Raw genomic sequence first — 12105 nt, 5'->3', positions numbered from 1 at the left:
AAGCAAGTCTTCAATACCACCAGTCAAACGAATTGGACAGCTGACCATTCTCTGGTTTAAAAGAGCACACCCTGCAGATTGGAGGCCACAATCTTGATACACTCAGTCTAAAAGGATGAACAACACTGCTTGATTGGATACACAAAGAAAAAAACCCAAATGATGAACCCAAAGAGAAAAGAAACCTGTCGCATCACCAAATACTATTCTAGCTTAGAGAGGCTGCGAGGGTAGAAGAGTTCAGTTCTGAGAAAAACACAAGCCATTGTGACTTATACACCTGGCAACATCTATGAATATATCAGAAAATGTAGTCACTACAGTTTACCCTCCTGCCCTCAGTTGACCTCTTATTGGGTTTTGAGCCCAGTGTGAGTTGAAGTGTTTCTCGAAACTAAAGGTTTAAGCAAGACTGCGAAGCAAGGTGATAGTGAACTTTTCCTTTAAGGACCCCAGCAAGTAAGATACATGTTTCATGTTATAGAATGATTGTTTCTGTATTTTTCTAACAGTCTTAAAACCAGGACATTCAAAGATTCAAGATTCAAAGGTAGGCTATATTGTCATATAGGCCTACACAACTATGGTGTAAAATGTAATGTATGAAAAACTTAGATCGCAGGTTCCTCAACTTACAAGAAATTAAAAAGGACATGTATTTTCTCGTAGAAAATAAGAAAAGAAAGAAAGGACAATTAACTTGGTTCATCTGGTAAATGTGTTTTAAAAGTTGCCAGCGGATCTCCCCCTTACAGTACACCAACATAGGCCTACTACAAGTCCCATGATGCTAAGTTCTAAAGGCCCCCCCACATTCGATGATGCTTTTAGCGTCTTTCCAATCGTTGCTTAGATTGTTATGATTGACGTACGAGCCAAGCGTTGTTATTGGTTTCTAGGTGGTTTCCAGGAAGTGAACGCCACATTTCAAACCACCTCCTACATGTGAGTCCCGTCGTTTGCACCACGCGCAGCGTGTGGAGGAGAGAAACCGGTTGGAAGGCAACGTCACTCCTCGGACCACCGACTCAACGTAGCCCAGCGGTCAGATAGCGGAGCGGAGCGGCGTTGTCCGAGGCAGGTACCGTACAGGCTCCATTTACACAGATAAACACGAAGGGTCTTAAAAGCTGACAGCTGGTTTCTGGGAGAACAGAGTAAAGTAGGCCGTATTAGATAAGAACAGGGTGGGCTTTAGGGCCTGGCAGGAGTAGGCCCGTTGTTCTCCGCGCTCTGTACTGAGAGAGGCAGGCCGGGTTCAGGCTCTCCCTCTCAGGCAGCCAGGCTACTGGTCAGGTGCCTTAACGGACACTGCACCGTTAGGTTGGAGAGGTACCTAGTCCAGCTAGTTAGGGCACATATTTTGCCAGCATAATAGGACTATAACTTTCTGCCAATCTCTTTCATTTCCGGTTCACTGAATATGTTTTGTTCTCCCTTTTCACGTCTTTTCAGGTGCTGAACCGATTACAGCAGAAAGATGGCGGACGACCCCAGCGCGGCGGATAGGAACGTGGAGATATGGAAAATCAAGAAGCTGATCAAGAGTTTGGAAGCTGCCCGCGGGTAAGGGACGGATTTGAGCTGTGAGACGAAATAGTAAAACAGTGCTTTGTGATGGTGTGAATGTTGAGCGCTGCAACAGCTGGAGATTGGATAAGCGGGGCAGAATTGGGGAGTGGTTAGCTTAGCATGGCTAACTTAGCTTACCATAGCTATTGGTTATAGCTTGCTAATAGCTAAACGCTAACTGCTGTCACATTTAACCCGTCTGGAGATCGGAAACGTGTTAATGTAGAACAATGTGACTTTTGATGTATCCTTGTCATTACGGAGAATGATGCCTCCAGTCCCACAAAGCGTGTAACGCAGGTAATGTAGCTGTGTTGCTAAAGAGACCGGCTAATAGACGTCATCTGTGGAAAGAGGCCGCCATGGGTGTCTTCATCAAGAGAGCACGTTGATGAAAGAGGAAAGCCGGCTAGTTTACAGTGTGACTTCCACTCGCTCCAGCAGACTTCAAATGACGCTCGTCCGAGGATTATATGACAGAGCTTCTTTATTTCAGCTCCAGGTTATTCAACTCATGTCAAGCGGGCTGATAAGCGTCACACTAAACTAAAGCTCTACTAGCAACGAAACGGTCTGTTAAAATGAATCCATATCAGCTGCTTGCCAGTGGGGACATTGTGGCCTTCTTGAATGATCAAACACGACATGTGAAATGTGGGTGTTGCTACACTTGCTTGTATCTTGGTCTGCGACAGCTTGCCGTCTAGTGTTGCGCAGAATCTGCTGTCCTGTGCACCACCGCCTGCCATGTCACACACAGTTGACCGTTTGCCCTATATTCATCCAGCTGCTGCTACCTGCCCTATGTCTGTATGTGTGCAGTGTCAGCCTGTACTGGTATGCTTTGTTGACTGGCAGTGAATGGAGAGGGGGAGAGAGAGTGAGTAGCAGTGGAACTGAAACAGTCCTCTGCTTCAAGGGCAGATATTGTATACTGTTTAACTGAAAGCCCACCCAGTTTGTCCCTCAACATTTTAGGCCTTGTCAAGGTGATACTTTTTAAGTAAAAGTTGTGTGTTTACAAAATGAGATGAGGGCAACGTAGGTTTTTCTCCAAGTTGTATACAAAGTCAAAGTTGCAGTTCCAAATAATCAATGTTGATGTATACAGTAGCTACATTAGATCACTAACTCCCAGATATAATAATCCTTTGTTGTGGTGTTTATTCTGCTAGACTCTTGAAGTGGTAAAGCAACAATGCAAGCTGTTAGACATTGCATCTTGTGTGTATTTATGTGAGCACTAACATTAAATCATATCCCTCTTTTTCTAGAAATGGGACCAGTATGATCTCACTGATCATCCCCCCCAAGGACCAGATATCCAGAGTGGCCAAGATGTTGGCAGATGAGTTTGGCACTGCTTCCAACATTAAGAGTCGAGTCAACAGGCTCTCAGTACTCGGGGCCATCACCTCTGTACAGCAAAGACTAAAACTCTACAACAAAGGTATGTGTTACAACAAAAACCCAAATAAAACCCTGCTGTCTTCCATCTGTGATAATGTTTTCAGGGGCAGTGGAAAATAATGTCTTTACAGAGAAATACCCTTGTGTTTATGGTAAAGGCCAGTTACAGTTGAATCTAGATTGAACTGGAAATTATATACATTTAAATGTACATCAGCTTTGTCTCAATGGACCATAAACAGGTTCCCATTAATATATGTGACCCGCTCTATCGAAATCAGTCGGAAGTCGCAACGGCTCATTTCAAAATAAACGTGGATTTACGTAAAAAAACAATTTTTTCGGGGTTTGGGTGTTTTGTTTGATTTTAAACAAACAAAGTCTTGGCTTTCAGAATATCAAACTTTCATTTCCAAACTCACACGATAAATACATTCTTTAAGCTTGTAAAGGGAAGATGACAGGCAATCTGCTCTTCCGCAGTGCCGCCCCCCCTCCCTCCGGCTGACATTATGAATGTAAGAGTATAGTAATCATAGATAACACGGCAGGGTCCGTTACAGTTTGTTTTCATCTGATTTCAATTAAACAAAGTCTTGGCTTTCAGAATATTAAACTTGTTTCGGCAAATTCAGATGATAAATACAACTTTGAAGCTTGTGACGGCATAATTACAAGCGGAGAACGGAGTAACTTAACGTCACAGCAGGGATAACAACAGCCGGTGTTTCTCGTGACTGTTTTCCCCGGGAAACAAACACAATACACACAAACGCAAAATTACACACACACGTATACACACACTCTCGCAAGCTTCCCCCAGACCAGTAATTCAAACGAAAATATCTTCCCTCCGTAGTATTTGGTCATTTGCTCCGCTAATAACCAATCAGATCGATGGATTCCAGAGAAGAGAACACTTTGAAGGCCTTTTTCTCAAAATGATGACTTGATGACAGTCATTATATAATGTGACATATTTCGCTTAATATTTGGAGTACAACAACAATCCTGATATCATTAGAAAGCTAGGAATATCCTCTTTCCAACAGTGTATACAACTCAAAATGTGTCTTCGGGTCAATGCGACTGATTTCGATAGAGCAGGTCACATATGTGGTGTTCATGCTATATTACAATGTGTTGTTAATAGCATTTGATTTAAAGTAGGTTGCTATAGGCAAGTGAGAAGGAACCCGTTTGTTTACTCAACATCGTGATAGAAAAGTGATTCAGGGACAACTAAAAGCGGAACATGTGCAGTGATGTACTAGAGAAAGATTGATAATTCTACTGGCCTCTCCAGAAACTGCATGTTGTAATTTTTATCTGTAATTTTTTTATTTAACCTTTATTTAACCAGATAAAAAAGCATTGCGATAAAATCAAATTTTCGATGCTGACCTGGCCAAGAAGGCAGCAACGTTACACATAACACAAACATGTAAAATACAGAAAACACAACTAAGAAAACAAAAGACGAAAAGCAGTCACTACATTGTGCACATTTGGGACAGTAAGAAAGGTGCACTACTTATTACTGCAAGAGCAGCTGGTTGTAAGGACTTCAGACAACTTCAATTTAAAACATGCTATTGGGACAAGTGCCATCAGTTTGAGGATTGATTGAAGGTCATTCCAAGACCAAGGACCATCATAAAAAAGACTCCTTTTTCCAGCCTCAGTCCGCACAGCAGGAACCTGGAACCGTATCCAGGCACTGGTTCTGAGATTTTAAGAGTCACAAACTGGAGCAAATCTGGCACATATATACAGTGGAAGCTTACCTAAAATGGCTTTATACAATAATAATAACCAATGTGTATCCAACACATACTAAGTGAGGACCATCCAAAAACCTGATGTTTGTCTAAACTATTGTTCTCTGCCCTTTCTCTCTTGTCAGTGCCACCCAATGGTTTGGTTGTTTACTGCGGCACCATTGTGACAGACGAGGGCAAGGAGAAGAAAGTTAATATCGACTTTGAGCCTTTTAAGCCAATCAACACCTCCCTGTATCTCTGCGACAACAAGTTCCACACCGAGGTGAGATCTTTCGCTTGGTTTTGTGTCTGCATATGATATTTTTCTTGTACAAACTTCAATGTCAGTACTTCTATGGCACTTTCTTTTTGTCACATACTCATAATCTATTCTTCTCTCCCGTTACGCAGGCACTAACAGCCCTGCTGTCTGACGACAGTAAGTTTGGCTTTATTGTGATCGATGGTAGCGGGGCGCTGTTCGGCACACTGCAGGGCAACACCAGGGAGGTGCTTCACAAGTTCACCGTGGACCTGCCCAAGAAGCACGGTACTGACCCACAAAACTCACAACACACTAGTGTTAATTTCGTCAGCTATTTTTTAATTTAGTTTTAGTCTTAGTCCTGTGTTAAATTTCCTTTTTAGTTTTAGTCATATTTAGTCACCTTCATCCTGTTTTTATTTAGTCGACTAAAAGTCTGAGCATTTTAGTTTTATTTTAGTCGACTAAAACAGTAAACATTTTAGTCAAGATTTAGTCGACTAAAAGTCTGAGCATTTTAGTCATACTTTAGTCAAAGAAAACTAATTATTTTAGTCTACTTTTTGTCAATAAAAACTGTTGAGTATTTTTTAGTCATCAGATTATATAGAACATTTCAGTCAAACTAGTCTAGCCAAAACCAATAATTTGTCATTTTAGTATATATATAAATAAGATTATATCTTGTCCTTATTTGATGAAAAACACAGGTTGAATGATTAAGAAGCTTTGCAGAGAGTATCTGCTCAGGTTTGTGGTGTTTTTACCAGCTGTGTTATGGCCACATTGCTTCCCTTCTGATAAAACAATGCATTCGCTTTTTTTCTCCGCCTCATTGTAGCGAAAATGGGCCCAAATATCACATCGTTTCTTTCTCCCAAGCAGTGGTGGCTTTAGACTTTTTCGTTGTCAGTCATTTTGTCGGATCGTAACATTTCCGTCATAATCCATTATTACCCGTCGAGTGCACAATTTATCACTCACTCGCGCTGACGGGGGGGTATTCGGTTAACGCGAGTGCGACCACTGCTCCCAAGCCCTGTTGCCATTTCATTTTCTGTTAAATAAGGTTAGTTAGACCATGAGTTAGACCCGAGTCTTCCTGACAGTTCATATTGTGCCGCTGCCCGGTGTAATTCAAATCTACCGCCGCGCGCAGCACAGACACACAGCTGCTGCCCAGCGCAGCACCGGAAATGGAACTGCTGGGAGAAAAACTGACTATCAGAGATGTAACGTTATCTTTGATAATGTTTCGTCTCCTCATTTTTCGTCAACGAAAGTAAACAGAGATTTTGGCATAGTTTTTATTTAGTGAATTACATTTTCGTCTCGTCACTTTTCGTCAACGATATTGCATGATGATTTCGTTAGTTATTGTTTACTGCCGTCGGTGCCGTCTCGTCATCGTCTCGTTTTCGTCATGGAAAAAAAGGTCGTTGACGAACATATTTCGTCATAGATTTAGTCAACGAAATTAACACTACAACACACTAAACTTTGGATATTTTTATCTACACACAATAGTCAGATCAATATTTAAATATTTCTCTGGAATAGTTTGTCTCTTAGTTTTGCCCATAATTAAAACATTCTAAAGTTCTTTATCTCTCTTTCAGGCAGAGGAGGACAGTCTGCTCTGCGTTTTGCTCGTCTGAGAATGGAAAAGAGACACAACTACGTGAGAAAGGTCGCTGAGACGGCTGTCCAGCTCTTTGTTTCCAACGACAAAGTAAATGTGGCAGGAATGGTCTTGGCTGGCTCTGCTGACTTCAAGACTGAGCTCAGCCAGTCGGACATGTTTGACCCAGTAAGTTACGTTTAAGTATTAATGATGTTATAGCATTAGGATTGAACTGCTATCCAGAATCTGATGATGGTTATATAAGTTTATTTAAACTATTGAACAATCATTAATGCAGCGCTGCTTTTTTTGCTCCTGTCTGTGGGTTGACATGCACCACAGGGTTAGGGTATATTATTAGCTCAATATTAGTTACTTTTATATACATGTGTAGCAATACTATTTATATTGTAAGGGACAGCTGATGAATGAAGATCTATGTTAAGAGGATTAAATATTGATATTTATCAACAACAGTAAGTTAAATGTGAGCTTAGTACTGCAGTTCTTTGAGTGCTCTAACCATCGAGCAATAGCATCTTAACACTGGTAACTGTTCAATGAGCCTGCAACAGCTCTGCTTGGAAAAAACCCAAAAGCATAATGTTTGATTGCTGACTGCATATTTTGGTTGATAGCCTTTATTAAACCATATCTCACATTTCAGTGATTTTGTTATAAAGCTGCCGGGTTAGATATAAATCCGAATGAACCTGGGGGGATAGAGCCTTCTCCATCGCTGCCCCCACCCTCTGGAACTCCCTCCCACAACACATCAGAGACTGCACTGACCCCCCCACTTTCAAAACACTGACCAAAACACACCTCTTCAGACTGGCTTTTAATCTGTGAATTATGCTGTATTGCTGTTTTAATAACTTTTAAATGTTATTTTATCTTGTTTTAATAACTTTTAAATTCTATTTTATCATGTTTTATCACCACTGTAAAGCGTCTTTGAGCACCTGGAAAAGCGCTTTGAAATGCAATGTATTATTATTATTATTATTATAAATATTATTTACATGAAGTGGGCCCTAGTAACATCCCTTTATGCCTGTGTTGGTATCTGTAACTTGTATTTAACTTGTGTGTGTGTGTTTTCTACAGAGGTTACAGGCCAAGGTTTTGAAGCTGGTGGACATCTCCTACGGAGGAGAGAATGGTTTTAACCAGGCTATTGAGCTCTCAGCAGAGGTTCTCTCTAATGTAAAGTTCATCCAGGAGAAGAAGCTCATAGGTGAGTCCTCCTATTGGAACAACTGTTATTAGACATGTCCAGTGCCCGCTAAAGAAAAGGTAAGCTTGTGTTGTGGTGAGGTTTTCCTAAACAGTCATTCCTCTCTACAGGGCGCTACTTCGACGAGATCAGCCAGGACACGGGGAAGTACTGTTTTGGCGTGGAGGACACACTCAAAGCCCTGGAGATGGGAGCCGTAGAGATCCTCATAGTCTACGAGAACTTGGACACCATGCGTTACATTCTACGTCTACATGGGGCCGAGAGCAACGGGGCCGAGAACGGTTTGCCTCCCAAAAGTATACCATCAAACAGTTGCTGAGAAACAAAACCTGAACATTCTGCTATAACATTCTGCTATGATGCTTAAATATTCACGTCTCTCCTTTGGGTTTTCAGATGAGAAGACTTTGTACTTGACGCCAGAGCAGGAGAAAGACAAGTCTCACTTCACAGACAAGGAGGTGAGCACAAACACCAAAAATGACAAATGCTTGTGATTTAAGTTAAACCAATTACCCATCATGCCATTTGTTCTTGACTGGTTGTGTTTCTAGACGGGGCAGGAACATGAGCTGATCGAGAGCATGCCACTGCTGGAGTGGTTTGCTAACAACTACAAGAAATTTGGAGCCACGCTTGAGATAGTCACAGACAAGAGCCAGGAAGGGTCCCAGTTTGTCAAGGGCTTCGGAGGCATCGGGGGTGAGCACACTGATGTTTAATGATGGGGTTTATGAGGGCGGAATTGATTTGTATGTGACTTAGTAGAGAGAAAACACAATGGAAACCTGAGGATACATGGGGCCTGTAACTTCCTGTAGTTGAAGAGAAGTACATCTGCTCACTAAGTGAAATCATTTCCCAATAAAAAAAACAAACAAATCTTTTAAAAGAAGCTGCTCCACCTAAATGTATTTTATGTTGAGTTCAGCAACAATCAAGACATTGATAGCCAGAGCTAAGGATTCCAAGTATGTCACAGGCTATTAATAATCATTGGCTTATCTCCATGAACTAAAGACTTTGATCTAAACATTGTAGTTTATGGGTATAGCCTATTTGGCTTAAAATAGTTTATTTTGGACCTCTTTTTGCAAATCACTTTATAAATAACCATGCAGCAGAGCAAAGTTATACGCATTCACTTTAACTGGTTTGACCACTTGATGTACTTTTTACCCCGTCACTTTTTACTGTCATTTGATTATTTTGAGGTGACATATGGTGGATGGAAAAGTAAAGAATTTAGGCATAATGAATGCAAATTAAAAGTACTTGGTGTGTAATAAATAGTTTCACAGTATCCTTACCGTACTATAGGGCTGCAACAAACGACTAATTTGATAATCGATGAATGAAACGATTAATCGACTATTATGCCTTGCACAATTACTCAAACGCTCTTATTTAGCTTGAGGTTGTTTTAGGCATGTGGAAACTAACAATGAAGACAATAAAGATAAACACTTGATTCAAAAATACATACATTATTAAATTAACTTAACAAATTGTGAACAAAATGAACATTGCTTTTTATTTAAATTAAATAAATAATATTTCACATCAAAAGAAACAACAGTGTTTTAACAAATCATATTAAATAATCTGATGACAGAACTGTAAACAGAATAGCTGAAACTTTAACAAAATAAATGACTCTGTTACCTCTAATCATTAACCCATGTTTGTATAATGTAGTTAACTCCGTGTGTTGCTGCTAGCATACATAACACCTGACGTGGAAACGTTACTCGTGGATGGGGCTACAGAGCTGCTAGAAAGACGGTCAAAGACATTTCTCCGTCTGGATGTGGAGCACTTTTGCTAAATGTTTAGACACATTGCTCGTGTTACCGCCCTCACATGCTAAACACTTATTGCACTATTGGCAACGAGCATTGTCCACCTCAAGACGTCCATCCCCGCCGTGTGTTGCTGCATGTAGCAGCCGCGTGTGTGTAAACTGCCCCGCCCCCTCGCACACAGACGGGAGAGAGATCTTGTCTGGATTGGAAAGATCGAAAATACATCAGACGCATTATTTGTCTTTTTGCATATTAGAAACGAGTTGGCGACACTAAGACTGCGATATAATGTTTATGTAGCAATAATACATATGACATATATTTTTTAAATGTCTCCAGTACCGATAAAAAGACCAATAACGGTGGAGCTCAACGGCGCGTAAAACACACGTGATGACGTCACCAACGAGTCGACGACTTAATTAGTTGGAAAATAATTTGGTCGTCGATTAGTTGTTGCACCCCTACCGTAAAGGTTGCCTCAAACATTTATCTATCCAAAATATTTAGCAGTTCATTTAGGTCTCCATGTGCTCCTAAACTATAGAGCTGGTGATAACGGTGCACTCGTTTGAATTTGGAAATGATAAATATTAGTTTCCTGTTATTTTCCTCAAATGAAAAGTACATTTTATGTTTTGTTTTTTTATTCAGTAAGTAGTCAAATAAAAGGATTTCATGAATTTGTGCTTTATATTTACAAAACTCCCACCGCCATAGCAAAGAGGGATTATTTTATCCTAATAGAAATTGTTCCTTTTAATGTTCTCACAATCTAACCAAACATGACATAAACTGGCAAATCATCTTATCTTTACCCCATTGCTAATCTGTCTTCCCTGTGCTCCGCAGGTATCTTGCGGTACAGGGTTGATTTCCAGGGCATGGAGTACCAAGGAGAGAACGATGAGATCTTTGATTTGGATGACTACTAGGTAGTCGGGGACTGATATTGGGAGAAGAAAAGCAAAGGAATGAATGAAGGAAAGAAAAATGCCACCTCTCTTGCAGCAAGTGAGAGGTGCCACCGTGTTGACCATATGTATGACAGACACACCTTCCAATTTACCTGTTGCATACACAAACTTGCGCATACATTTCATCTGTACACACATGACACAATGTATAACACAGGCTGAAGAGGAGTGAGATTTTCTTTCATCCAGAGAGGGAGAAAGCCCTTCCTGAATAAATCCCTGCCTTAGAGTGCTGGTTCCTTCCCCTAGTTGGATTGGACTCGACTCATTTTGTTCTCTTTTTTTTTTTTTTCTCCTACCCTCCATTTTGAACGAACACAACAGCAAGTTCCCAGATTCCTCGCTCTCCCAGACCCGGTCTGAAGAAGAACTTTGGACTCACTCCTCGCATATAGAAAATATATTTTCCCTTCTTGCTTCATCATGCCTCTCTCTCTCTCTCTCTCTCTCTCTCTCTTATCCCTTCTATGCTTTCTCTCCTGGTTTTTTTTTTTGCATTTCATTTTTTTACTGGTAACTGCTGCTGTTGTATTTTATGAGAGTGGGGGATTTTTTTTACCTGGGTTTCTGTAGAGAAAGGGGGACAAAGTATTAAATTTGAACTGCTGAAAACCATTGCTACCTCTTCATCTGCTCTGGTCTCAATCCTGTGCTGCGTCTGTCACCTTCCTGGCAGAGTGGACCTCCTCTGCTTCCCTGACTTAAAAAGAATACATTGTTCTCCTGTTAGTGATAAGTACGCATGAATGCTTTTAGGTGATTCTGTTGTTGGTTTCTCAGGATCCACCTCTTCGTATTACAATTTAATTCATCTTAACTTGCAGAAAACAAAGGCCTGATAACTTTGCTTTCTTAAATTCCAAATCAATTTAAAGGTAATCATTGGTCTCCCTGTTGACAAAAGATGAAGTAGTCATAATGAGATGAACTTTTTTTATTTTTTTTAAATCCTTTTCCCAATTTTGAAATACTTTCTGTGTGGTTTCATTTTAAAATTAGTCACAGCTTTCTGTAATGAGACATCTGTTTAAAATCTGAATTAGTTGATTCATTCCAGTTGATATTTTACAAACAATGTGTGAGTGTGTTGATTGGGGAAATCAGATGTGGTGCTTGCCTCTATTAGGGAACCCTAAAGATAAAGGTGAGTTGTTGTTCTTAATGCTTTGTTGAGAAAAGGTGACAGAGCTTCACAAAGCGGTTTCTAAAAAATGGCCATGTGAAACACACCACACAGTCATCCATTAACTAGTTTACAGAAAGAGTTACATAGGTTCGAAGGACACGATACGGTAGTCAAATTGCACTAAGGCTCCTTCTTAGATGAATTCTCAGAATAGGCACTGTTTAGGAAGGACACTCAACATCCTGCACATTATAGCCGTGAAAAAGGTCCTGTGAAGATGACGATACAGTTTTCAGATGATCAGATGAGTAATTTAACAT

At 40.5% G+C, this 12105-nt stretch overlaps 1 protein-coding gene across 3 annotated transcripts; it reads left to right on the top strand.

The window, feature by feature from the left end:
• The first annotated feature begins 849 nt into the window (after positions 1 to 849).
• Positions 850 to 11627, top strand: etf1a (eukaryotic translation termination factor 1a). Of its 3 annotated transcripts, none has more exons than XM_034230769.1 (11): positions 850 to 1081; positions 1456 to 1566; positions 2847 to 3022; positions 4889 to 5028; positions 5157 to 5295; positions 6630 to 6820; positions 7745 to 7874; positions 7985 to 8173; positions 8274 to 8338; positions 8432 to 8579; positions 10535 to 11627. In XM_034230769.1, exons 2-11 carry the CDS (start codon positions 1481 to 1483, stop codon positions 10615 to 10617), a joined length of 1347 nt encoding a protein of 448 aa, XP_034086660.1. In that variant the 5' UTR covers positions 850 to 1081; positions 1456 to 1480; the 3' UTR covers positions 10618 to 11627. The 3 variants fall into 3 exon arrangements, with proteins under 3 accessions (XP_034086660.1, XP_034086662.1, XP_034086661.1); XM_034230771.1 differs by having other exon boundaries at positions 931 to 1077; XM_034230770.1 differs by having other exon boundaries at positions 1035 to 1332.
• Positions 11628 to 12105: the final 478 nt, after the last annotated feature.

The sequence above is a fragment of the Gymnodraco acuticeps genome, unplaced genomic scaffold, assembly GCF_902827175.1.
Source record: "Gymnodraco acuticeps unplaced genomic scaffold, fGymAcu1.1, whole genome shotgun sequence".
In the NCBI taxonomy this organism is placed as follows: Eukaryota; Metazoa; Chordata; class Actinopteri; order Perciformes; family Bathydraconidae; genus Gymnodraco; species Gymnodraco acuticeps.
The sequence above is the reverse complement of the archived record's forward strand: the minus strand, read 5'-3'. Positions and strand labels throughout refer to the sequence as shown.

Bases quoted from the DNA above. Each gene is read 5' to 3' on its own strand.
- etf1a (XM_034230769.1), top strand. From the start codon at position 1,481: ATGGCGGACGACCCCAGCGCGGCGGATAGGAACGTGGAGATATGGAAA. The intron at 7,875-7,984 runs GTGAGTCCTCCT...TCCTCTCTACAG, and splicing joins CCAGGAGAAGAAGCTCATAG to GGCGCTACTTCGACGAGATC. The intron at 8,580-10,534 runs GTGAGCACACTG...TGTGCTCCGCAG, and splicing joins GGGCTTCGGAGGCATCGGGG to GTATCTTGCGGTACAGGGTT.